Source organism: Plecotus auritus (assembly GCF_963455305.1).
Source record: "Plecotus auritus genome assembly, chromosome: 13".
Lineage (NCBI taxonomy): Eukaryota > Metazoa > Chordata > Mammalia > Chiroptera > Vespertilionidae > Plecotus > Plecotus auritus.
In genome coordinates, this window is record NC_137779.1 from 27,201,524 (window position 1) to 27,228,874 (window position 27,351).

General features: G+C 48.8%; 1 protein-coding gene across 4 annotated transcripts in view; it reads right to left on the reverse strand.

Annotated features, from left to right (window-relative positions):
* The window catches only part of AP1B1 (adaptor related protein complex 1 subunit beta 1), a 60,776-nt gene that overhangs the window by 11,037 nt on the left and 22,388 nt on the right, over positions 1-27,351 (reverse strand). For 3 of the 4 annotated variants that reach the window (XM_080650239.1, XM_080650238.1, XM_080650241.1), the window contains exons 2-11: positions 16,025-16,087; positions 12,665-12,770; positions 10,442-10,577; positions 9,426-9,671; positions 8,049-8,239; positions 6,992-7,213; positions 4,187-4,307; positions 3,629-3,724; positions 2,505-2,620; positions 2,009-2,174 (exon numbers count right to left, since the gene is read on the reverse strand). In XM_080650239.1, the coding sequence (XP_080506365.1) occupies positions 2,009-2,174; positions 2,505-2,620; positions 3,629-3,724; positions 4,187-4,307; positions 6,992-7,213; positions 8,049-8,239; positions 9,426-9,671; positions 10,442-10,577; positions 12,665-12,770; positions 16,025-16,061 (1,437 nt within the window). In that variant the 5' untranslated portion in view covers positions 16,062-16,087. Of the gene's footprint in view, positions 1-2,008; positions 2,175-2,504; positions 2,621-3,628; positions 3,725-4,186; positions 4,308-6,991; positions 7,214-8,048; positions 8,240-9,425; positions 9,672-10,441; positions 10,578-12,664; positions 12,771-16,024; positions 16,088-19,420; positions 19,443-27,351 lie in introns of those variants that run through there. The other variant, XM_080650240.1, reaches the window with a different exon arrangement.

Here is a 27,351-nt window from a genome sequence, read left to right on the forward strand (position 1 = left end):
TCATAGCATCGACCCACAGGCCTGGAAATGCCGTCCCATGGAGAGAGCCCTTGAGAGCAGACAGATCATGTCTGTCACAGTTATCTCCCTGGTTACTGTACAATGCAGTGCCCAGTGCGTAGCAGGCACCAAGGAAAAACTTGCTGACTGAAGAAACCTCTGAAAAAACAACTCTCTGCACATCTCCTTTTGGTCAGTCCTGGGACAAGAGGCAGCCTGAGGGATCCTGAGCCAGGGCTGTGCCAAAGATAGGCCCGAGGCCTGTCGGGCAGGAGGGCACTTATAAAAACAAAAGGCTAATTACACTGGTACATAGGGGGGGCTGACAGCAGGAGGCGGGGTGAAGGGCATGTGGTCTGTTTCTGGGATTAGATGAGCCAGAGTCCTTGCGATTTGGTCACACGTGGATCAATGGCAGAGGAGCAGTGGGCTGGCTGCTTTCAAAGCAGGAGGCGGCCCGGGGACTGGCTTCCAGCCCTGGCTCTAACCCTTGGCTGGGCAGTGTAGCCAAAGCCATTCACCCTGTCAGCGAGGGAGAGGTTGGCCTACTTCAGGGGGTTCTTGTGAGCTCTGAAGTCTAGCAGCTGCCTTGGAGCTAGAGTTAGATTGAACACCTCAAATGAACTCTGCTTCTATCACTTCCCAGCTGGGTGACCCTGTACAAGTCATTTCACTTGTCTGAGTGTGTTTCCTCATCTATAAAATGGGCATAATACCTCATAGGGTTAATGGAAGAGTCAATATGACAACTAGTGGAAAGAATCTATTGTGTATTCTGTTCAAGACACAACAGCTGTCGTCATCATCATCAACATCAGCATGGCCACCACACAGGGACTCCCTCACCAAGTTCTCCCCAGCCCCAGTCAGCTGGCTGCCTGGAATCGTTCCTCACTGCCTGGTGTGCTAGCTCTGGCCGCAAGTCCAACTCCTCCCAGCCCCTACCAGCAGCCCTCCTGCAATGATGCCATCCAGGATAGGGGCCAGACGTAAGCTGGGATGACGTACCACCCTGGCTAACACTTTCTGAGCTTCCCGTCCATGGCTGAGCCTAGGGCAAGGAGCTCAAATAGACAATCTAAAATAAGTTCCTGCCTTGGCTGGTGTGGCTCTGTTGGTTGAACGTCATTCCGTGCATCAAAAGGTCAGGGTGCATGCTGGAGGCACCAATTAATGTTTCTCTCTCACATCGATGTTTCCCTCTCTCTCCCTCTCCCTTCCCCTCTCTCTCTAAAATAAAAATTAATTAATTTTTTAAAAAGATAAAATACATTCCCAAACTGCAAAATACTAAACAAGTATTCTTATAAAAGCTTTGAATTGTATTGTGAACCCAGGAGGCAAAAAAAGCAGGCCAGTTAAATTAAAACACCACCACCACCACACAGCTACTGTTTGCTAAGCAACTTTATATTTCTCCTGGTAGCTATGGTTTAGTACTTGCTAATTCAGTGTTTGGGGTGACTTCATAGAACATAAGAACCACAAAGAGTAATAACTGATTGTATACGTGCATGTTTACATGTATAAAGGTATGTGTATATCTGATGATATATTCCTAAACTCCCTCTCAAAGTATCCCCAAGAAGCCAATAAATAACATTAGTGATCTCCAGGAGAACTGGAGGCCAGGAAAGTGGTAGGAAAGAGAATTTTCACTATAACTATTCTTTTATACCTTTTCAATTCTGAACCAAATCAATGTACTAACTATCCAAAGAGAAATACGAAAACAAACCCAGAATGCTTTGCCTGCTTCCGGTGCACACCATCACAGACCATTCTCGCATGTCCCTCCATTAGGTACTAGCGTGTGGGGGGAAGAGGGGCCACACCTGTCACCCCCACAGCACTTACCTGTCTGTCCACACCATCAATGCAGTATTAGCAGGGGAGGGCCCTGAGGCCGGCAGACTGAGGGGAGGGTTTCAGAGCAGGATGGACGGCAGTGGTGCCACTGCCAGTCATGACCCCACCCTGGCTTGAGCTGGCCTGCGTGACAGCTCACCTGGGTGCTCTCATCATGGAAGCCCTCGAGGAAGCTCTCCAGCAGCTCATCCGCATTGTCAATCCGCTCAGCATACTCGCCCACAATCCAGATCATGGCAGCCCGGGCCTCGGGCTCATCCAGGGAGTCCAGGTTCTCGCACAGGGTGGCGATCACGCTCTCATACCTGGAGACCAGCACACAGTCAGCAGTGAGCACTGAGGAAGCCCGGGCAACGCGGGGGAGGCCCAGCAGGGGCCAAGAGAGACAAGCATATGCCCCCCAAGACCCCAAGAGGTGAGTAAAGGGATTTGAGTTTTATCTGTTACATTTTAGTTCTTATTTTGGTCTGGGGAGCAGAGAAGAGGCAGCAAAGGAGAAATAAGAAAAAACCAAGGGTGGGTTTCTTTTGAGGATGCTGGTTGTGGCCCAGAAGTAAGGAAGAGGGGAGAGGCCCCTCCTTGCTTTTCCTTCCCACAGAGCCGCAGCAGCCTCACTGGGAGGGACAGGCACGTACTTGTTGGGGTATTTGCGGAAGATGTCCTTGATGACCACGATGGCTTCCTGGACCACGTAGTTCACCTTGGTCTGGATGAGATCGAGCAGCGTGCTCACACAGCGCTCCGCAGATTGCTGGGTGGGAAGAGGAGAGTGTGGGTAAGGCCCCTGCACCCATTCCCAATAGGACTTCTAACAACCGTGCCTTGGCCAAGGGCTCAGTCCTGCCTTGCCCACCTTCCTTGTCACAGTGGGAGCACAGAACAACAATGGTGCTTTGGGACAGCAGGGCACCGGGAGATAGAATTAGACTGAGGGGGAGGCCAGTGGAGCTTCTGAGAGTGGGAGAGTCCTTGGAGATCCTCCAGGCAAGCCCTGAGGGCAGAGTGACCATGCGCCAGCCTGACCTCACCTCACCTCACTTCTACTTCTTCCCCCAGATGGTCTCCTGCGACCAAAAACGCTCAGAAAAGCTCTGTTTAGACATCCCCCCTGCCTAACCGCCCCCCCAGCCCCCATTCCAACATGCTGCGCTAATGCCCCTGTGGGAGAGATTTCTCAGGAGGCCATCACAAGTGCCAATGGGAAAATGCCGTAAGGGACTGGGGTGACCAGCTGTCCTAGGATCCCCTAGTCTCCGGTGGACCCATTTAAGGAGTCAACTCAGTGGTCAAGGAACATCTCCTTAGGCAGAGAATGGGATGGATGAAACGTCAGGACACGGGGGTCTGCAGAGCCCTTGGGAGCGTGGAGAAAGGGGCACGTGGTGGGCTGAATCATGGCCCTTGCCAGAAGCTTTGACAGGCACAGCCCCTGGCCCAAAGCTCCATGAAGTGAAAGTTAAGTCTACCAGGGCCACCTTCAGCTGGGGCTGCCCCATCCGCTTAGCTAAGATGCAGGAGAATCCATGTCATGGGTTCATTTCATTTGCAACAACTCGAAGGCCTAAAGGAGATTACAGAGTGAGAATAAGCCCAACCAAATCTGCACAATGGTGCCGTGGGGACTCTGGCAGTGACTCGCAGGCTTTTCTGGACCACAAGAAGCTGACAGGTTCTGCTACAATCAATCAGACTGGTTTCCTGCTTTCAGCTACCTTCCCCTCCCCGACCCCCAGCTAAAGACAGAGTCCCAGAGCCTCACCTCCACCTTGATGGCGCAGCGGCCAATGGCTCGCACAGCCTTCCGTACAAAGTCTACATCCACCTCTGTCGCATATTCTTTAAGCTCTGCCAAGACCTGTGGCCCAAAAAGAGAAGATGGGATTGGAGGGGATCTAGTGGGGCAACCACCTGGAACACCCCTGGGCAGTGGGCATGCACAGACCCCTAGAAGGATGAGATTCTGCCTCTTGCTAGAGGTGGAAGGCCCGAGGGAGGGAGAAAGCTGTCAGGTGCTCCAAGAGAAAAGCAGGGAAGGACTAATTGGTAGGGCTGGACAGCCCTTGTTTAGGTTGATCTAGCTAACACATCCACCTACCTACCACTTTTCAATGGATGGATAAGTAATAACAGGGAGAACAAATTCTTTATCACAACATTTGTTTCATGCTTGTTTACAAAACCCTATGCCCTGTGCTAAGCACTCTTCACGGATGAACTGTTAACCGTGAGACCAGGCAGCCTGCCCAGAGACCACAGCTCGTGGGTGGTAATGCTGTCCACACCAACGCCCATGCCCCAGCCACCACCCTCTGCTGACCTGGGCGATGTTGGCCTGGGAGGCCAGGCGGATCATGATGTCCAGCTTCTCTAGCTTCACATAGATGGGGTCATTGTACTTCACAAAGAAGACTTTCATCTCGTGCTTCAGGATCTCAGGCCTGGCGGCAGGGCAGGGCACCCCAAGGAGCAACAAGCAAGTAATTAGCCCTGAGGAAACCTCTTCACATTTGTGGGAACATTTCTGGGCTGTGAGGTGAAGCCTGACATCCGTGAAGGCAGTCGCCACCATGGCTGCACACTTCTGGGCAGAGGGCCTACGGACTGGCTTGAGCAAAGTTGTGACTGGTCACTGCATGTCTAACCACATCCAGGAAGGGAAGAGGGAATATGAGCAGGAGACAGTGTGCATTCGAGAGGCAGCCGGCACCAGGCGCGGGGCTTGGGGACCAGGCCTTGGTTCCATCCCAGCTGGTGACTCAGGCGCCCACTACCTCACTCAGGAAACGAGCATGACACTGTGCCGGAAAGCAGCACCATTGTAGACCCGAGTCTCTAGTCTTAAAAAGTCCCGGAGCCAGGAACTCGGCTTTTGGGAGTGTTCTCACCATTCCCTCAATGACAAAGGTGATTAACTGTTTGTATAAACAATATGTTCTACACTGAACACCTGCTTTCCTGCTGCATTTTGTTGCTGAGGAAGGCATGTGCTCTATGTGACCCCACCCCCGTGGAAGGTAGGGAACATAAGGAAGTCTGTACATGGACTCCTCCAGATCCCACCTGGACCCAGCTAGGTAACCTCACTACATCAATAATAAATCTCAGCCGGGAGGACAACTACATGCTGACTCCCATGAGTCCTAGTGCATCTCTGAATGGGGGTGGTCCCGGGGCCCTGGCACAGACTCCTCCATAGCAGGGCTGCTGTGAAGCATCATGATCAATAGCCTGCCTCAGAGGCACTGGCTACACAGGAGCCACCACCAGTGTCACTGCTCCCCTGGCACCACCCACAGTTTTTTAGATGAGGAAAGGTGGAGAGGCTTGCACCAGGTTACACACTTAATGCTAATAAGGATGGGAACAAGAAGACAGTCACCACCCTCAACTCTTACTCTTATGCCATTTCCAGAACAGAAAGGAGGAAGGCAAAGGAATGAGGACAGAGGGTGAAGGGAGAAGACACAGCAGAGAAGAAAGGAGGGACCCTGGGTACTCTGTGCTGCTGTGCGAGCTGCAGGGAGGTCCTGGCAAAGCAAAGAGCCTCCATCGTGCCTGTGGGGGCGGCAGGATCCGAGCCGGGGGGGCGGCAGGAAGACATGATTTCTGCAGTCAGGACTTGGCAAAGCTGCCCAACCACTTGTCGGGACTGAGCCAGGTGGTGCCTTGGCAAAAGAACATCTTAAGAGATTTGCCATGTTAAATATAGCCCAGAGAGCCCTCACACTGATCAGGATCCATAAGTCACTGCACCTTACTAATCCCACCCTGCAGCTGCGACTCCCTGTCTCACCCTTTGTCTAGGCACTCAGAGAGCTTTCCCACATTTAATTCCCAAACCTGCACAAATGTCCCAAGGCCACTGATATCTCTGGGCCTCCAAGAATGTCCTAAGAACCAGACTGATGCTACAATGACAAGGAGCGTGTGCTGTCTTCCAAGAGAGAATGTCTACGAGGCCCCTGTTCGCATGGCCTCACTCCCACCAACGGGGCTACTGTAACACACAAGGATCATGAGTTAGTTGCTGAGAAAACCATTTGGCCAAAAAGGCTGGTAGAACTCCAGAGTCCAGCTCTACTCTGCAGAGCTGCTGGGCTCCCTCACTGGATCATTCCAGAGAGTTCCTCCTGCTCTGGGCCCTTAAGGTGGCACTCCTAATTGCTTTCAGCCCCACCCACTGCGGGCATCAGGTGCTTTCCCTCATAGGATCAGTGGCTTCCTGCTGCAATTGTTTCCATGGGGCAGACGGAAACAGGCTGCACAGCATTCTGAGCGACTTTGACATACCCCTCCCGTGGCCCCAAGGCTGTTGCAAAGTCCATACCATGCCTCACCTCCTGGAGTCCTCCGACTTCTGGGATCTGACTAGCGCTACAGACCCTGTCTCCAGGAAAAATGTACACACACACACAAAATCGTACTCCCCATTTCCAGAGGGTTCTGCGGACTGTGGAGCGATCCATTGTCTGTGGTTAAGAAGCTCCAAGCTAGCCCGGCTGGTGTGGCTCAGTGGTTGAGCATCGATCTATGAACCAGGAGATCACAGTTCGATTCCCAATCAGAGCACATGCCCTGTTGTCGCTCAGAATGCTGTGCAGCCTGTTTCCGATCCCCAGTAGGGGTTGTGCAGGAGGCAGCCAATCAATGATTATTTCTCATCATTGATGTTTCTATCCTTCTTTCCCTCCCTCTTCTTCTCTCTGAAATCAATAAAAAAATATTAAAAAAAATATATATATATTAAAAAAAAAAAAAAAAAGCAGCAGCTCCATGCAAGCCTTTACCTGGCCTGCTACCTGGTTAAGCTAAGCCAGGGTTTCTCAACCCAGCACTACTGACATTACGGACTAAACAGTTCTCTGTCCTATGCACTGTAGGATGATAAGCAGCATCCCTGGCCTCTACCCACTAGATACCAGTAGTACCTCCAGTGTGACAACCAAAAACGTCTCCAGACGTTATCAAATGTCTCTGGGGGACAAAGGTGTCCCTGGCTGAGAACCTCTGTTAAGCTATTGAGACCTCCTGCACGGGGACATGTCCATTTCCCTTTAGAGCCCTGTTCCCAGCAGCAGAACCCCCAGGAGGACACACTGCACGTGTGAGGCAGTCCTGGTACCTTTTCTGCACGATGAGGTTGATGTTGCGCAAGGCCACGTACTGCAGCTCAGGCTCAGCGGACAGCAGCGTGACCAGGGGCGGGGCCAGCTTCTTGAGCAGCGTGCCATAGTAGTCCAGATCCTTGGACAGCATCTCCATGAATTTCATCAACACCTTCACAGCAGACAGCACCACAGCAGAGTTGGCGTGGGAGAGCCTGGGGGTGACCCGCTCACAGATACTGAGGTCCGTTCCAAGGGGATGAAGAGGAGAGACAGAGAAGAGACAACACCCTGTTTTTAGTTATCAAGATAGCACTTGTGTTTTAGTGGAAGATCTAGATCTTGGTTTTGCTGCATGTAAACTGACCCTAAGTATATGAAAACCACTCTAAGCCTCAGTTTCCTCCCCTAGAAAATGGAGATGATGATGCCGACTTCACAGCGTTGCTGGGACCTACGTGAGACAACGCATGTAAAGCACCAGCAGAATGCCAGGCATGTAGCAAATACTTGATAAATGTCAATTCCCCCCCTTCCCCCGCTGTGAGGATGTTCAAAGTGACAGAATATCACAGTGTTAGGACCAAGGGTCCGGGGAGCCCGAGCGTGGTCACCTGCACAGCTTCCTCCATCTAAGGGGAGTTTCCTTACTTGTAAAATGGGAACAATAATGGGACCGACTTTACAGGGTTGCTTTAAGGATAATCAAATGCATGGGAAGCACCAGCAGAGCCCAAGGTACCCAGTGAGAACTCAGCGAATGGTGGCTCTGATGCTGTCCACCTCCTTCTCTGAGCCCGAGGTGAGCAGGGTCTCTGTCAGCTCCCAGGTCAGGTCTTGGCTTCTGTCTTCGCCCACAATGAGCAGTGAGCCGAATGCCTGAAGGAACCACTGACAGCCTGGCTCTGCCCTCCCTCGAGCTGTCTGAGGATGGTCTGTGGGCAAGGCCCTGGGAAGGAGCCTTACAGAGGCTTAAGGCCCAGCTCATGATTACAGCACCCTCCCTGCACCCCCCTCCCCGACCTCCTAGGACCAGCTCCAGCTGGGCTGGCAAGCGAGGGGCAACCTGCTCACCTCTGGGCCTCTCGGTCATCCTTGGGCGTGTAGTTGGCCAGGCAGTCCAGGATAAAGATCTGGCCCCATTCAGTGCACTCGTTCAGGGCTGTCAGCAGCTTGTTAATGGACTGAGGGTTCAGGTCGAGGAGGTTGCTGCTGGGGTGAGACTCGGCAATCTCCGAGAGGGCAGCTACTGCATTTGCTACCACCTGTTGAGAGGGTGGAAGGGGCAGAGGCTGAGGACCCTGCTCATAGGCCAGGGGGCAGCGGAGCTAAGGATGCATGTCAATCAGAGGTCGAATAGCCTGAAAAAAAAAATTACCTGAAGGGCAGGAGCACAGAGACCCACACTAAGCACTCACCCTACTGGCGCCTCTGTAAACTGGCACTAAAGTAAGTGCACTTGCCATTCCAGAAAAAGAAGAGGGAAACGAAAGAAAGATACAGCTCCAGGTGCCTGGCCACAGAAAGCATTCCCAGCTACCCAACACACAGCCCCATCTACCAGCTACAACGGCTCACGTCAGGGCTGTCAACAGTGCTACCCCGCTAGAAGATCCCTGCAGAGACCCCGGGGCTGCAGGAAACACCTGGGGGCTAGAGTACAGAGGGGCCTGCCAGGTGAGGCGCTGGGCCCTCAACCTATTTCACCAGAGCAGCTGTTTTTGTCTGTGTTCTGCCTGGTTTTTAACTTCCCCCTCTGACAGTGCTCCCATGGCCATCCCTGAACTGGCCACTCAGCGCCTGGGTGTGATCAGTGTTTCTGTAGGAGACAGAGTGGCTGGCTGGGCTGAGAGGTTTGTGCATGTCATCTCACACAGGGCCTGGGAACTGCCCTCTACACTGCTGCCACCACTGTGTGTGAGGAGGTGCGTCCCACTCCCAGCTACGCCCTGGTGCCTACAGTCCAGGCTTTCCTACTTCCAGGGTGACCTCTATGTGGGGAAAGGGAAAGGCACCTCACGTGAGAGCTCACCGATGGTCTTGGCGAGAAGACAGTGACAATGACAGTGACTGGAAGGAGGGCACTAATCCTGGTGGCACGCCCACCGAGTGCCAGGCTGTACCAGACCCATTACCTTTATAGCTTAAGCCTCACAGCACTCCTGCCAACCATGCAGAATGAGAGCCATCTTACTGATGAAGAAGAGGGCTCTGGAAGGTTAGGCAGCTTGCCCAAAGTCACACAGCTTGGTACAGAGAGCGCAAAGAAGGGAATCCAGTCTAGTTCACGCCAAAGGAGGTACCCGAACCACTGCAGGCATGAAAACAATTACCCCACCCAGCAAGGCTGACTTCCAGGAACTGGGGACTGTCTGGTGGGGGGGTCAAGCCCAGGTCTTCCCAAGCAATGCAGGAGGTGGTGGAGGTGGCAGAGTGGATGGAGCAGCTTACCATGGGGTTCGAGTCGGAGATGAGGTCTTTAAGTGTGTCCAAGAAGCCCTGGTCCTCAACCAGCTGGGCGTTGATATCGTGAAGCTTGGCCACACACACAGCTGCTGTCTTGCGAACATATGGATCCTCATCCTTCAGGCACTTCCGGAGTGGCTCGCACAGATACTCTGTGATCTTGTCAACGCGGATGCAGCCCATGGTCCGCACAGCCAGGGCGCGGATCAGGGGGTTAGGGTCCTCACAGTCCTGAGAGGGACCAGCCATCGGCCGGGGACAGAAGTGAGCCGAGCAACATCAGATGGTTGCTGTGGGACCTCCCACCAATTGCAGCCAATAGCATCATAAGTGCCGTGTATGGGCATCTAGCATATGCCAGATACTGTGCTGGGCCTCTGTGCCTGGTCACCTCTGATCCTCACAGCAGACAAATAATACTCTTCCCGTTTTACAGGTGAAGGAGCGAACCTCTCAGGAAGGTTGCAAGCTCTCCCAGTCACAGAGTAGAGCTGTGATTCACACCCACATCCATCCAGCACCACAACCTTCAGTCTTTCCACTGGGCCATAGAACCCTTCATTTGCCCATATCTGGGCATCCACGGGGATAGGGGAGCTAAGGTGCACAGAGCTGACAATTCAAGTGCCTACTTGCTCCTCGATCTGGAGGACAGACAATGCAGAAAGGAGCAAAGTCTAGAGGGGAACATAAACGCTCGCAGACACTTGCTGAATCCTGCCCTGGTAAAGGATGCAGGCAACGGCTCACCCCGGTGGCACTCAGGGATCCACAAGCCTTGAGCAACTTCCCATGGAATGAGTTAGCAGGGCCTACACCAGCTGATTTTCTGGAGAGCGGGAGCCCTCTGCTGGCAGATGAAGCCCTTGGCTGCGAGTCAGAGGGCCTGGAAAGGAGCCTGAATGTTTCCACTCAGGGCCGTAGCGCCTCACCCCAGGAGATCGAGGAGACACGGAACAGTGAGCACCCATACCCCGCCCTCTCACCAAGCTCCTACTCACCTTCACAAAGGTGTTGACAGCCATGATGGCCATGTCAGGCTGACTCTTGGCATAGTTCATCAAGTACAGGTACACCAGCTTCTTCAGCTCCAGGTTGTCCGTCTGCATACAGTTTACCACATCGGGGAAGAGGGCACTAGAAGGTCAAAGTGGCATCAGTGCGGGGAAGGCCGAAGAAAGAAAGAGGAAGATTTTCCAGGCAGCTAATGGGGAAGGGGGATGCGGGGAGACAGTGAATAGGAGGGAAAGAGAAAGAGAACAGCACCTCCTAGTAAAAGGGAGAAAGAACATCAACTATGCTGTTACCATGAATACCTATTAGTAGAAATAGAATTCCAAAGGATGATGTTAAAAACGAAAAAAAGTCCTCTTTTCCCAGGGTTCAAAGATGAGCTCTGGAGCCCATCAGACCTGGTTAAAACGCAGCTCTGCCTCTTGTTAGCTGTCTGATTCCTTTATCCCTGCCCAACCCTGACTCTCAGTTTCCTCGTTTGCAAGAAAGGGGAAACAAAACCCCATTTCCCAGAGCCCTTGTGATAATTAAAGAAGATAACATACTTAAGGTATCTGGTCCTTGACATCTGGGAGACGCTAAATAAATGAAAATGATTATTTTTGCTTCCCTTGACACTTAACGTGACCCTTATATTGGTTCGCTGGTTCATGAGGGTTCTAGGGAAGTGGGGATGGGCCATGCTGTTTCACAAGGGGTCAGCTCAGGTGCCCCCTAAAATCCAACGCAGCATGTACAGAGCGTGCACTAAGGGCTTTACATGTGTATCTGATTTCATTTAACAACCCTGAGACGCCAGGGGATTATCCCAATTTTAAAATTTTATTTCTTCAGACTATAGAATCATTACATTTGCATTTTAAGGCTCTGATTATTTTATTTTTTAATTATTTTAAAAATATATTTTTATTGATTTCAGAGAGGAAGGGCGAGGGTGAGATAGAAACATCAATGATGAGCCCTAGCTGGTTTGACTCAGTGGATAGAGCGTCGGCCTGTGGACTGAAGGGTCCTGTGTTTGGTTCTGATCAAGGGCACATGCAGGCTTAATCCCCAGTAGGGGGCGTGCAGGAGGCAGCTGATCAATGATTCTCTCATCATTGATGTTTCTCTCTCTCTCTCTCTCCTCCCTTCCTCTCTGAAATCAATAAAAATATATTAAAAATAAAAAGAAGAAACAAACATCGATGAGAGAGAATCACTGATGGGCCGTCTCCTGCACACCCCCTACTGGGGATCGAACCTGCAATCTGGGCATATGCCCTGACCGGGAATCGAACTGGTTCATAGGCCAATGCTCAACCACCGAGCCACACTGCTGGGTGGATTATCCCCATTTTATAGTAGACGATATGAAGCTCATAAATGTCAAATATGGGAATTGTAAGGAACTGCTGGGAAAACATATCTGAAAGTATTCTGAAGGCTCTCACACATGGAGCAAGTGTTAAGTTGTTGTAAAATCCAGTCCCTGCCCTTGACTTTACAATGTGGTGGGCAGGTAAAGACAAGTACACATAAGAGGAGAATAGTCTAGAATTAGTGCTGGGTGACAGGAACACAGAGAAAATGTTATGTTCAGGGCGGTGGGCTGGGGTGATGAGGAAGGCAGCAGGGAGACACTGAATGGGTTTTAAAAGATGGAAAGACAAGCTGGGTACATGGGAAAGGGGAAAGGGACTCGCCAGGCAGGAGAAAAGCATGAACAAAGGTGTGGCAGCAATTCTACATGACTGCTTAAGCAATCAGATGCAAACCAGAGGCTGCAAACGGGCGCCAAACCCAACAAACTCAATCTGCAGGTGTGTTTCACGTGGGCAGTGTTCATTTCTTTGTGTAATATCACCTGGCAATGTGAAGCAGGGAGACTTCAAATGAAAAATCCAACTTTCCATTCTTCTGAAAAACCAGAAGACCTGGCTGCCCTGGTTCATTTTCCCCAGCTGGCAGCAATCCTCTGGGGTTTCTGACAGGGCTCGTGCCACATCCACTTCATCGCGTATTGCCTTTCAACCTAGTCCACTTCACTCACTCCATCATTGCCTGACCCCACCAACATCTGAGATCATGACCCCGCTGCAAATAAAGCCTTCTGTTCAGAAAGGAGGCGCATGAAGGGAGCTGGATGAGGGGAGACATGGGTCCCTAGGGAAGCCCTAAAGGAGAGATCTGAACTGGACCCAGCTGCCACTCAACCGCCTCCTGCACACCTGACATCTTTGCCCACTGTCATTGATGCAATCACTTTCTTCACCGCCTCCTTCTTCTTCTCCTTCTTGTCGCTGTTGAGCTCTGCCTTCAGCTCGAAGATCTCCCCTGAAAGAGGAGGCAGGCATGAGTGGTCCATTCCCACCTGCCAGAGGGTGACTCCCAGTCCCCGACTTCCAAAGAGTGAGAGGGAGGCAGGTAAGACACTCCAGGCTACCAGCCGAGGGCAGTTTTAGGCCCTTGGCCTTGGGTGGGGCAAGGAGAGGAATTATCCAGATGAAAGCTTGGAGGTCACACTGGATTGAAGAGAGAGGAACTGTGAATGCTACAAGGGTTCTGAGGGAGACAAAAAGCAGGAAGGCAGATGCTGCTCACCCAGATGCCTAAAGACACACAGAGGGAAGCAAAGTCCTTTAGCCACCCTTACCCAAAGCCCTCGAGGCAGTGTGTAATGGGATCTGGGGACTTAAGGTTTGAGGGGCGAGAGTAGGGTTTGCTTGTTTCCCACACTGGCTTTTCCTGTTTTCCTAGAACCTCCAGTTAAAACAGCTCACTCAGGGTTTCACTTCCTGTGCCACAAGTGGTTGCTCAGCTCTGAAAATGGGAATTCAGCTGCTCTGTCTAACATGCAATGAACTGTCTTAAGAACTTGATGATCTGGAAAAAGCAAATGAGGAAGTAGGGTTGTTTGGGGCCCTGTCATGGAGAGGTAGCCAGAACCCCGATAACCCCCAGTAAAAGGTTAAGAGGGCTGACTCTGGAGTGATGGGCTCTCAAAAGAACAGCACCAGCATTTCCTGAGCTTGTCTCTAAGCCAAGTGCCACACTAACTTCTTCCCACACTTTTTCTCATGTCATCCTGACAACAACTCTGCATTTCCCCCATTTTACAGATGAGCAAACAAAGGCGGTAAGAAGTTCAGAAACTTGCCCAAGGACACACACCAAGTAAGAGGTAGGGCCAAGATTCAAAGCCAGCTCTGCCAGCTTCAGGACACTCACTTTGCTTCTCGGGACCTGTTTTCTTGTCTGTACTCCCTGCCTTGACCGGAGCACTGAATTTTCTCACTTAACACAGATGTGAATCACTCATTTCAGTGTGTGGCGCTCAGTGGCCTGCATTAAGGGTGGTCACTATTATGATTAATTTATCACATGACCCTCTGTCTTGGCTATCTCTTTTGAAGAAATAAGAGCTCTAGTCCCTCTCAGGTTCGTTGGGGTGGGGGTGAAGCAGACTATCATGTGGGATACAAGAGCTGAGGAAGCTCCAGATGGATTTACAGTGAGAAAAAGAAAACTTAGCAGTTTTCATCAAGACTGAATAACGTGGTGTTTATCACAGAACTGGCAAACAAGGTTACTTAGAACAAACGCACAGCACAGCCCAGGGCAAGGCCACACCGAGGGCATTGCTCAACAGAGACAGGAGGAATCTGCAGACCTTGCAGTGCAAATTCATGGCTCTGTAGGCTGAAGGAACCCATACCCTTCTCCTCCGAGAGACTGTGGGGCCCCGTCTCACAGCTGTGGAACCCAAACAGACCATGACGACTTTGACCCTGGGCCCTGCTGCAGGGCTGCCCCTGCTTTGCTTGAAACCTTTGGCCGGTTATAGTACAACTGGCCGTCAATTGATGGATCCAGGCCTGAGTCACCTTGGCTCCAAGAAGGCTGATGAGGTGAACTTGGGATCTGCCTGCATCTGAATATCTCCTTCCCCAGTGACCAAGCCTACCTCCTCAATCACATATGAGGCATCCGATTCTGTGTACCCCACTGCCACCCACCTAGCTCAGGCACCATCATCTCCACCTCTCACCGGAGCTGTGGTACTGGTCTCCCTGCGTGCCCACCAAGCTTCACTCCTTTGTTAGACTCTGCCTTGGATCTTCCCTTGCTTAAAACCATCACTGATGTCAAATTTGGATCTAGGCATCTCTCTACAGACACTGTCCTCAAAAGAAAACCCCCACAAAAAAACCCCACCACGGACACCCCAACACACTCAGCACTAAGTTCACCCCCTCCAGCCTGCTCACCAGGCCACGCATGACAGTCCCCTGCACGCCTTTCCAACCTCCCATCACACGCTTCAGTAACTTGTGCCCAACTGCTTTCCTTTCCCTGAATGTACCATGGGCAGAGCCCTTGCTGAGCTCTGCTCCCCACCCTCACACCCCCTTTATCAAGCTCGGTCCACCCAGGGCCCTCCCACAGCCTCCAACACTTCCCTTATCACAGCACCCACCAGCCCTTTAGAGTAATTACTACTTAATAAGCTGTCTTCTCTGCTCAACCACTAGAACGCCAGTTTAGAGACTGTCGGTCTACTCTAAGGCACATGGAAAGTGTTCAGTAAAACGTGGCTGGACCAATATGTGAAATGCGGAGGAGGGGCAGACTTCAGGTCCTGGCTCAGCTGACCCAACAACAGACTCTTTTCATCTGGTCAGCAGGCCAGTGTCAATCTCACTCAGAAGGAAGGAAGGAAGAGCCAGTCAGTAGATGCTTACAGGGTCAAAGCATATATATCAGCTGCTACACAACTTCCATTTCCCGAAAAGCAGAAACAACCACAATATGCAACAATATAAGACAAGCTCAGCAAATTTCAGTGCAGCAACTCAATAGACTGAGACTGAGTCGCCAGACCTGTGGGGAAATGTTTATGATAATATCAAATGAAAAACAGGATATAAACTCTGACTTGAACCACATAAAACATGTGCCCAAGGATAAGGACCAGACGCACACATATGCTGTGGGGCTTCTGATAGCATTGTGTGCTTTCTTTTTTCCAAGAAAAACAAAACAAAAAAAATCATATTTAACAATTTTAAGCCACGGGGAAAAGAGGGCTTTTCTTTTCTATACTTGGAGCTGATGTTCTTCCCTTCTTGAATTCTAAAAGAAGTGGTCAATTTCTTACACCATCAACCGTTCAATTTTCTGGAGCCACAGGGTTAAAAGATGCTCTGGATCAGTGGTTGGCAAACCGCGGCTCACGAGCCACATGTGGCTCTTTGGCTCCTTGAGTGTTCTAACGCCACTTCTTCAAAAAAGACTCGCCCAGGCCGAAAACCGACTTCTGCGTATGGGCCACAAAGTTTCAATCGCGCCCGCACGTAGTATTTTGTGGAAGAGCCACACTCAAGGGGCCAAAGAGTCGCATGTGGCTCGTGAGCCGCGGTTTGCCGACCCACTGCTCTGGATGATTCCCACCATTTGATTCCAGGCCTCCACACCCACTACCACCACTTCCCACCGCCCCCTCCTGCCCTACCATCCCTGCAGGGAGCAAGCAGAAGAGTTGGGCAGAGAAAGAGTAGGACAAGACCCCACAATGAAACAAACTGTACCTTTTTTAGTTGTGGTGAAATATTTTGAGTCGGTCATTTTGGTCCCTTATCTGTGGCCAGACTCTGCAAGACAGAAGAAAGGGGTGACTTTCCACTGTGTTCCATTCCATCTTCAGTTACAGAGCACAGGAGGAGGAGAAGGATCCATCACACGGTAGTATGGGAAGATAGCTTCTTTTTCTTTTTAATTGAACTTATTGGGGTGACAATAGTTAATAAAATTACATGTTTCAGGTGCACAATTCTATGATACATTATCTGTATATTATAGCGTGTTCACCACCCCAAGTCAAGTCTCCTTCCATCACCATTTATCCCCTTATATCCTTTTTAGTCTCCCTCTACCCCCCAAAGATAGCTTCTTATCTCTTTACTGGACAAATGAACTATTAGGTAATGGCTGATCAGATTTTAGAGGGTAATTCTGAAGGATCTAGCAAATTTTTGAATGTGCATACCCTTTGACCCAATTCTACTTCTAGGAATCTCTCCCAAAGAAATATTTACACAGGACATAAGGGTTTTACTACAGCACCGTCCACAACAATGTGCCATTGGAAACAACTTAAATGCCCATCAATGAGGGATTGGCTAAATTCTCTGAAAGAACCTGCAGATTAAAAAGCACTTAACAGCCCTAACCGGTTTGGCTCAGTGGATAGAGTGTCGGCCTGCGGACTGAAGGGTCCCAGGTTTGATTCCGGTCAAGGGCATGTACCTTGGTTGCGGGCACATCCCCGGTGGAGGGTGTGCAAGAGGCAGCTGATCGATGTTTCTAACCGTCTCTCTCTCTCCCTTCCTCTCTGTAAAAAATCAATAAAAATTAAAAAACAACAACAACAATCATGGTACAGCAGTCCCTTCATGTGCTCACTCTGCCCAGCACTGTTCTGGGTGCTTTACACGTTAACTCATTAAAGCCTCACCCAGCCTCACAGAAGTACTATCATTGCCCTGTAAAGTCAAACGAGCTTGGAAAAGGCCAAGTTTAAAAAGCTACAGAGATTTATTCTCTCCCCAAGTTCCTCTAACAGAGGTATGCATTATTCATCTGTAGAGAAGGCTCGAATCTGTACATTGCAGGCTCGATAGCACTCCCAGTGAGGAATGGCCAGTTTTCTCAGGGTACCTCCTACGGTACAACTTACAGTGGGAAGTGCTGTTCTAAGGCAACAGGACAAAGAAAGTACCCAGGCCCTCTTGTGCATTCAACAAACATCTACTGGGCACTTAACCTCACTGGTTATTCTTGGTCTACAGGTGAAAGAGAAAAGAAGCTACAGCGCTGGCCAGCGTGGCTCAGTTGGTTGAGTGTCGTCCCATGCACTGAGAGGTCACCAGTTCGATTCCCCAGTCAGGGCACCTGCCTAGCTTGCAGCTAGGTCCCCAGTAGGGGGCCTGCAGGAGGCAGATGATGGATGTTGATATTTTTCTTCCTTCGATGTTTCTATCTATCCCTCTCCCTTCCTCTCTCTCTAAAAATCAGTAGAAAAAATATCCTCGGGTGAGGATTAACAACAACAAAAAAGAAGCTATCATTAACGAAGCCCCTATTAGAGGCAGAGGCTTCACACACATTATCTCATTTAATCCTACCAAAGTTAACTGCTTTTAACCCCATTTTAACGGATGTTAAGTAATTTGCCCAAGGTCACATGGCTTGTAAGTGGCTAGACTAGGAGACCATTTTACGTCCATCTGAGCTCAGCCCCTGTGCTCTATTTTTTGTTGTTAATCCTCACCTGAGAATATTTTTTCCCACTGATTTTTAGAGAGTAGAAAGAAGGGAGGGAGGGGGAGAGAGAAACATAAATGTACATAAATGTGAGAGAGAGACATCGATTGGTTGCCTGGGGACAGGGATCGAACCTGCAACCCAGGTACATGCCCTTGACTGGGAATTGAACTCTCAACCTTTGGTGTGTAGGGCAATGCTCACTTAGACACATCAGCCAGGGCACCTGTGCTCTACTGATGAAGGAATTCTGCTTCCCCCATCTGAAACGGAGGACAGAACCCTGACAGTGGCTAAGGACACAGTTCAAAAAACCTTCAAAATCAGACATTTGAATGGAGAAAACTTACTCCATTCAAAGAGGCTCAAACATTAACATCTTTCGTTACCATGTGGGGGAGAGATGGTTACTGGTCACACGGGTGTGACGGGTCAAGGATCATTTCAAAAGTCTCTGGAAACAAAGCCAGCGTCGCTCTTCTTCAGCCCAGCTGTACTTTTCCAGGCTAAGCTTGTACTATGGCAGGATGGCAACAGGGCTGTTCCCCAAACAAAATGCCCATAGATTTTGTTTCAGCGATCGGTAGAAAACAAGTATGTATTGTCTTGGGGCTGCCTTACATCCTCTGTGGGTCCCATTTGGATAAAGGAATAAAGGCTTGGCTGACAACATGGTACAAAGAAAAAGACAGAATTCTACTTTGCTTTTGCTTTGCAAGGTTGGAAAGGGGTGATGGTACTTTTCCGTGGGAGCTGTGGGAAAGAGCAGAAGAGGCTGCTGCCTCTGATGATGCCGGTCCCGCTGTGGGGACTCTAACTGCCGGTCCTGGCAGCAGGAGTCAGGGCTGTAGGCAGATCCACAAAGGGAGGACCCACATCCGTCTTGTCCACAGCTCTATCCATCCTCCCCTCACGCCTGGTCCAGGCTCCACACGTGGCCAGTGTTCAGCTGACAGTTGTTGAAAGAAATGAAAAGGGGCCACTGGAAACCACAGGGAGCCTCCCTGACAGCTCTGTTATGTTATGTGACTACTTGGCATTTGTTTCCTACAGTTACTTACACTAAAAACCATTTTCTTGCCCTGGCTGGTGTGGCTCAATGGAAAGAGCGTCGGCCTGTGGACTGAAGGGTCCCAGGTTTGATTCTGGCCAAGGGCACATGCCTGGGTTGCGGGCTCGATCCCCAGTAGGGGGCGCGCAGGAGGCAGCCGATCAATGATTCTCTCTCATCATTGATGTTTCTATCTCTCTCCCCCTCTCCCTTCCTCTCTGAAATCAATAAAATATATTTTAAAAAAAACAACAATTTTCTTTTGAGCGCACACAAAGCCATTTCCTCAGAGAAGCCTCACCAACCTAGAGATTCTTTCTGGAGTTCTGAGAATGAGCAGATAAACTAAACAAGGTAACGGGATACCTGCCACACAGTAAAGGGCTGCATGGCTTCCAAAGTCACAGACTTGGAAGCATACCTGGTAGAGGCATCCAGAACAGGACAGTACCCTGTTTAACTCAAGGTGAAGTTCAGTCTAAGAGGGATCAATGAAGGCAAACGGGGCTAAAAACCACAGGCCAAAAGAATCACAGAAAGTAAGAGACAACCCCCCCAACCCCCAATGTTAAATCTAGAAGGAAGTCAAAGTGAACAAGGCAAAAACTACCTTAGATGTCTAACTTCGGCACGGTCCAGAAATCCTTCCTTCTCCAGCAGAGGGGGCTGGGAGGGGCTTCCCCCTGATCTGCAGGCTCAACACCGTATTTGGAGCATTAAATTCCCAGAACATAACCTGCTGGTGCTGAATCTGTGTTGCATGCCACCACCCAGGTGGAGGAAAGGGTGGGAAATTTGGGGGATTAAACAAAGCAACCGAGTTTCAGGGTCAGTCAGGTCAAACCACCATAGCTGCTGATACCCTTCAGCGCTGAGCTTTTGATGCCATTTCCTTTTACAGGTGCTAAGCAACTACGCACTCACAAACTCAAACTGCCACCCGTGTGCTGCCTGCCACTTCCCTGCAGTATCTATTTCTCATATCCCTCTGCAGAGGGCCCGATGGGACTGGTGATGCAGAAACTGTACCCTCTGAAACTGTTTTATATACCGGAAATTAAAGTAGAGGAGGAAGGGGAGGTGGGGAGAAATGAAAATGCGTTTGCAAAGCTATCCCAGGACACTGGTTTAAAAAACCTCATTTTACTGGGGAAGATCACCTGCACCCTGTGGGTCTACGGAGGGTGGCTATCTCGCTGTGTCCTTTCACTACAGTTGCCTCTTGGATGTCAGTGCAGGAGAGATTTTTCTTTTTCTTTTTCTTTTTTTTTATAAATTTTTTTAAATATATTTTATTGATATTTTACAGAGAGGAAGGGAGAGGGATAGAGAGCTAGAAACATCGATGAGAGAGAAACATCGATCAGCTGCCTCCTGCACACCTCCCACTGGGGATGTGCCCGCAACCAAGGTACATGCCCTTGACCGGAATTGAACCCGGGACCCTTCAGTCCGCAGGCCGACGCTCTATCCACTGAGCCACACCGCTTTCGACCAGGAGAGATTTTTCATTCTCTCTGCAGGAACGGGAAAACCCCTACAGTTCAGTCCTAAAGGAGCTTAGACTTGTAGATGCCACAGAAAAGACTGCTGGCACCGCTCAGCTGTCACCACACATCAGTGGAGGCCAAAGGGGCCGAGACCTTGTTCTTTGATGAAGCTGTGTGTGCACAGGAGCCACAATTGAAAGCAGGCAGCCCACTGAGGCCAGAGAAAGCTTGGGGTTTGGACTCCATCTTTGCAAGCGGTGGGGCGCATTCAAAAGAGCAATAATTGGAGGGAATTTTTGGTTCGGAAATTGCTCTGGCCAGTGTGATGAGTCACTTTTGCTAGGACAGCATTCTGGGCCAGGATACCCTCAATGGCAGCATTTTCAGGCCAAGGAATCGCTCAAAGGGATGGCACAGTCCAAGTTAAGAGGTGCACACCTGGAGGCCTGGCTTTGTCTTCCAGGAGCAACTGAAAGACCCGGAAGTGTGCACACCCATCCTTGGAAGATGACTGTGAAGCCACAATCACAGGACCAGTTCCTGTTAATCTCACTTTAAACAAAATCCTTTGACATGCTTGCTTTCTCCTGCCACTAGGCTTTAAAAAAAAGGAACCGAGGAATAAACCCTAAAACACAGTAGTTTTCCCTTATGTTTTCTAGAGTTATAAAAGAAGTCCTTGGTGAGAACCACTGACATACCATCCAGGGACACAGATGTAATATAATCTAAGGGTGTAAAAATGAGGTCCTAGGAAGAAAAGGGAAGGGGGAAAACTCATAAAAATATTCCCAGCTAGCCCTGGCTGGTGTGGCTCAGTTGATTGGGCACCGCCCCATGCATGGAAAGGTTGCCAGTTCAATTCCTGGTAAAGGCACATGCATGAGCTGCGGGCTCGACAGCCGGTGGGGTGTGCATGAGGCAGTGATCAAAGTTTTGCTCTTGATGTTTCTCTCTCTCTCTCCCTCTTCCTTCCTCTATCTCTCTCTAAGAATAAAAAATATTTTTTAAAAAAATCCCAGCTAGCCCTAACCGGTTTGGCTCAGTGGATAGAGCGTCGGCCTGAGGACTCAAGGGTCCCAGGTTCGATTCCGGTCAGGGGCATGTGCCTTGGTTGCGGGCACATCCCCAGTGGGGGCTGTGCAGGAGGCAGCTGATCGATGTTTCTCTCCCATCGATGTTTCTAGCTCTCTATCCCTCTCCCTTCCTCTCTGTAAAAAATCAATAAAATATATTTAAAAAAATAAAAAAATAAAAATAAAAAAAATCCCAGCTAAAGATTGTATTTTTAAATTTTATTTTAGCCACTGGAGTTAGGTTAGGTTTAAAAAAAAAAAAAAAAAAAAGAAAGCCTTCACATATCTAAAAGTAATTTTAATAACTAGAGACAAAAAACATCTTTCTGTGTTTTAAGCTAATGAAATGAATTTAAATCTATATATAAAAAAAATACATTAAGCCCTAGATGGTTTGGCTCAGTGGATAGAGCATCGGCCTGCAGACCAAAGGGTCCTGGGTTCGATTCCAGCAAGGGCACATGGCCAGGCTGCGGGCTCGATCCTCAGTAGGGGGCGTGCAGGAGGCAGCTGATCAATGATTCTCTGTTATCATTGATGTTTCTATATCTCTTTCCCTCTCCCTTTCTCTCTGAAAGCAATAAAAATATATTTTAAAAAATACATTAAGAAAATGCATACTGATATATTTCAACTAATAATAACAACAATTTTAAAAAGAGAGTACTGTACTAAGGTTACAGTTCACTTCTCTATAATTCAACTTCCCCTCCTGAAAATGGGGGCATCACCACCTGCTGCTCTATTTATGTCACATATTTTTTCTGATGGGATAATGTGAGAATGAAAGCATACTGACACATAAACACTGCAAATATTGTGGGGTTCCATTTAGTATATGAAATTCTCGAATAAGTAGGAGAGGTAACACTAACCAATGTGCTAGAAGTCAGATCAGTGGATGCTTCTAGGAGGGAAGGACTGGCTTGAAGGGGTCACAAAAGAACTCGGGGTGATGGAAATTGTTTCTTAATGCTATTTTGTTGTATTGCTCCTTCAGATGACCACTTGTTCCAATCGATGGCACACGCACTTTCTGAGCAACACTTCAAAATGTACGAAGTAGAAAATTGGGTCTCTGAATGGTCTGCCTCAAAACAAGAAAAGTTCTTCTGGGACGATATCCACAAATTACCTGAAAGATGGGGGAAATGTGTAGCTAGCGATGGACAGTACTTTGAATAAAGCACTTTTGATGTTTCTCTTCAAATTATCTTGTTTTCTTTGATTACAAAATTCGCATTTTTAACCAGTTAACAGCATCCGCATACCAGTTAAAAATGCGGATTTTGTAATAAAAGAAAACACCTTTTTAAAAAAGTATAGTTTACTACCATTCCTGTTAAAAAAGAAAAATATAAATACCGTGCTTACAAATGCATTGACTTTCCTTGAAAGGGTGAATAAGAAATGTTAATAGTGATTTCCTCCAGAAAGGAAGCTGGATTACCAAGGGATGAGTGAGAGACTGACCTTCCATCATTCACCTTTTTGTATCTTGGGGATGTTATGTCCTGTGCCTGTATCACCTCTCTTAAAGACAACACCGCTTAGAAAACAATGGTTCTTCTATCCACAACACTGTTCCTACCCCTGCGCTCATCCTTCAGTCTCAGCTCAAACACGGCTGCACCAGGAGAGCCTTCTCTGGACCCAGATGGCAGAGGCCTCCCAACACATGACTCAGTTACTGTGGACTTCTCCACAGCCCTCCTCACAACTCTAATTTGGGATCTGCCCTATTTAATGCTGTCTACCCAGTGACTGGCACTATGCCTGGCACATTCCAGGAGCTCACCAAATGTCTGCTGACAGAATTAATGAAAATACAGGTTCTCAGAGAAGCTACAAAACCAAAGGCCCATAATACATAAAGACAAGAGGACTCCCTGATGAGTGCCAGACAACGATGACTGGACAGACCAGGAACATAAGGTTTAGCAGTGAACTTTCAACAAACATGGCCAGGCTGATCCAATGCCAAGATGGCTGCCAGGAAATCTCGCTTTGCTACCAACAGCTGTGTGATCCTGGGCAAATCCCTCCATCTGAGCCTTACTGTTACCGATTGTCAAACATGAGAACTCAACAAGATTAATGGCTTTTCAGGCCCTTCCTTGCCTTTAAACTGTTTAAAAAACAAAAGTGGGACTGCTCTGATGGATGTAGGGTTGGGGGGGTGGGGGTGGCTAGAGTCTGGCTCCTTCCACTCTCCCCTTTCCTCACCGGGGGCCCCAGACAACCCACTGCTCCATGGGACAGAGTTGACAACCAGTCTATTAAATGACAGATAAAGTCCCCGCAACACCTCACATTCTATGACAAACCTATTTCCTCATCAATGAGTGTGCTTCCTGGATATGAAACGAGGAAATGGACCATGATCATTCTGACAAAGAGGACAAAAGAGAAAAATTCCGAATGCCACCAGGGCCAGCAAACACTATTAGGTCTTCAGCAGGAAGGAAAATAGTAAGAAGCCAGCCAGTCCCCAAATGGCCAGCCAATGGCCCGGGTGATGACTATTCAAGTCTCAGGGCAGCGATTCATGTCAGAGCAGCCCATGACTGCAATCGGATGAGAGGCATGAAGTTGGCAGCACACTGCACGCTCAGTGAACTAGCAGTTAATTAACAAGGGAGACAACTGGTATTGTGGGATCGGCCAGAGAAGAAGTGTTTGGAAAGGCAAAGGGGAAAGAGATATTTGGCAAGCTCTGATCCAGCTGCCAAGACCCATCTCTAAATTCAAGGATATCCAGGAAGGGAATACCGCTCCCTGGAAGTCTGCATTGGTGACTTCCAACTCCAGTGTTGACAGCTCTCACTTGTAAACCCTTGCCTAATGAATACCTGTTCAGAAACCTGCTCCAAAGCACATGTTAGCTCAAAGACAGTAAAGACTAAGCTAGGAGAGTGAATAAAATGGGCTAGGGTGGGGCCACCGTTTCTTCATTTGGAACAGAAAAGCCAAACTCGGATCATCCCACATTTTGCCATTTCAGTTCTGCCTCAAGGGCAGAGGTTGATTTACTCCACAAATATTCCCCTATTTTGTGTCATGTTCTGGATTATGCCCTGGCCCCTATGAAGCTTAGTGTTTAATAGAGACGATGATTCTACTCAACATCCAGTAATTCTACTCACTACTCCTCACTGGTCTGATCGTCTCCTTTTAAAAAGAAAAAGGTCCTCACAGGTAAGTACACAAATTCACTTTACAGACAGGGAAACAGGGAAGGTCAACTTGAAGATTAAAAGGTGAGTCAGGCCCTAGCCGGTTTGGCTCAGTGGATAGAGCGTCGGCCTGCGAACTGAAGGTTCCTAGGTTCGATTCCGGTCGGGGGCACATGCCCGGGTTGTAGGCATGCCCGGGTTGTAGGCTTGATCCCCAGTCAGGGACTTGCAGGAGGCAGCTGATTAATGATTCACTCTCATCATGGATGTTTCTATTTCTCTCTCCCTCTTCCTTCCTCTCTGAAATCAATAAAAATATTTTTTTTAAAAAAAGCTTATGAAAAAATAAAATAAAAGGTGAGTCAGCAGTAGAGAAACCAGATTTCAGACTTATTATCTGAGACAATGTAGTCACCAAACTCAGACAGACAGGCTCTTTCCAGTGGCTCAATAACGAGGAGAAAACAAGCTGCTCTTCTTCAGGAGTGGCACGGAATTCAGAACAAAGATGGCCATGGTAGTAATAATGGTAAACGGATGTGCATTATGGGCTGGACACTATGTAAAGAGTATTCATGCCGAAACCGGTTTGGCTCAGTGGATAGAGCGTCGGCCTGGGGACTGAAGGGTCCCGGGTTCGATTCCGGTCAAGGGCATGTACCTTGGTTGCGGGCACATCCCCGGTGGGGGGGTGTGCAGGAGGCAGCTGATCGATGTTTCTCTCTCATCGATGTTTCTGGCTCTCTATCGCTCTCCCTTCCTCTCTGTAAAATATCAATAAAATATATTAAAAAAAAGAAAAGAGTATTCATAAAATCACCAGTTTACAGATGAGAAAACTGAAGCCCAGAGAGGTCATGGCATCTTTCTGGAGTCACAGAGCTAGACAATGGTAGTGCCAACACTCTCCACCCTTGCCCCAAAATGAGGTCCCACCTGTCCCGTTCTGTCAAGCGAGGCAACTCCTCCACTTTGAATGAAACACACACACTCCAGGCTAAAGGGAACGTAAAATGTGTTGCCACACATCTCTACAGATTCCCTCCACTGTTGAATAACAGGTTATTTTAGGACCAGTCCATCCAGTTTGGACAGCAGAAACATCAAGTTTGGTAATGTGCCTGGTGAAAGCCTGTCTAGATGAGCTTGCCAAGATTCGGGCCTCCTGGGATTTGGGTGAAAACTGATTGGTCAAAATCAATCTTCTATAACCTGCTAGCAATTAAAGGCTCAAATGAAAAAGGAACTAAAGGCAGGCAAATGCCACATGCAAATGTTCCTATATCAGCACTGAGTCTCTAGAACCTAATTTTAGAATCAGGTGCCAGTTCTCAACCATCTATAAGCAATAATGTGTGGAAAGATCTGCTGTCAAGAAAAAGAAAAGTTCCTCTGGACTTGAAAAGAAAGAGTACAGAGGCTTCTTCTGAACAATATTTAAATTAGTCAGGAAGGGGAGAAAGGGGCCAAAGACTACAAAGCAAAGCTCAACATCTCAGTTTTCCCACCTATACAATGGGAACACTTTCGGAAGACCTGTCAGGGTGTGTAGTCATCCATTCAGCATGTGTACAGCGTGGAGCACTGCCAGCTCTGAGACTGGGACTCTGCCCCACACAGGAGCACGCACACAGTAGACAAAAGAGTGCAAGCCGAAGTCCCTAACATGGCTTCATGGCTTCCAAGGCCCTGTATGAGATGTACACCGCTTCTGTCTCTCTCACACATTCCCGCCCCATCATTACCTCTTGGAACACTCCTCCCCTATCCTTCCCATCGCTCCCTCAGCTCCAGCCGTATGGGCGTCTTTGCTGACCCTGGTACACAGCAGATGTTTCCAGCACAAGGCCTTTGCACACATGGTTCACCTTACCAGGGAGACTTTTTCTTCAAAGAGCTTTAGGACTTAATCTCTCTTCTTCTTTTTTTATGCCTTTTATTTTTTAAAGAATTTTAAATTGATTTTTAGAGAGAGAGGAAGGGAGAGGGAGAGAAAAACATCACGAGACCGAAACATCAATCAGCTGTCGCCTGCATGGCCCCTACCAGGGATCGAGCTGCAACTTGGGAATGTGCCCTGACCAGGAATTGAACCAGAAACCTTTTGGTGCACAGGATGATGCTCAACCAAATGAGCCACACTGGCCAGGGCAGTTCCCCACTTCTTTTAAGTCTTGGCTCAAATGTCACCTTCTCACTGAGGCCTTCTTTGACCACCTTATGTAAAAGTGTGTACATCCCCAACCAATCCACCCCACTTCCTATCCTCCTTCTTTCCTCCTTTGGCTTTTCTTCAAAGTATGTATCACTAACATAACATAAAATGTATTTATATTGTCTATTTTTTCTCCCTACATAATATAAATTCCATGAGGACAACGATTTTGTCCATTTTGTTTACTACTGTATTCCTAGTTCCTAGATTGGTACCTGAGAAATAGTAGGTGCTCAATAAATATTTGAATGACTAGTGCTCAACTGTCCTTTTGGGAAAATGTCATGCTTTGTAAACCAACCTGAGCTAGAGAGCAGGGTTTTCCAGGGTCAGAGCGACATCTGCTCTGCTTGTCAAGTTATTTTGACGAAATTGAAATTGAAAATGCTGGGCCCCATAGCCCATTTTACAGCCAATAAATGCAAAGGAAGTAAGTAAATGATAATAGAAAATAAAGGGCAAAGGGTAGATGATCAGGCAGCAACAACTCCAAAGGGAGAAATGCTCAGGCCACTTCCTTCAGGGAGGCCAGACCACCATCTCTTGCTCCCACAGGCATCAGATTACAGAGTTGACCAGAGAGC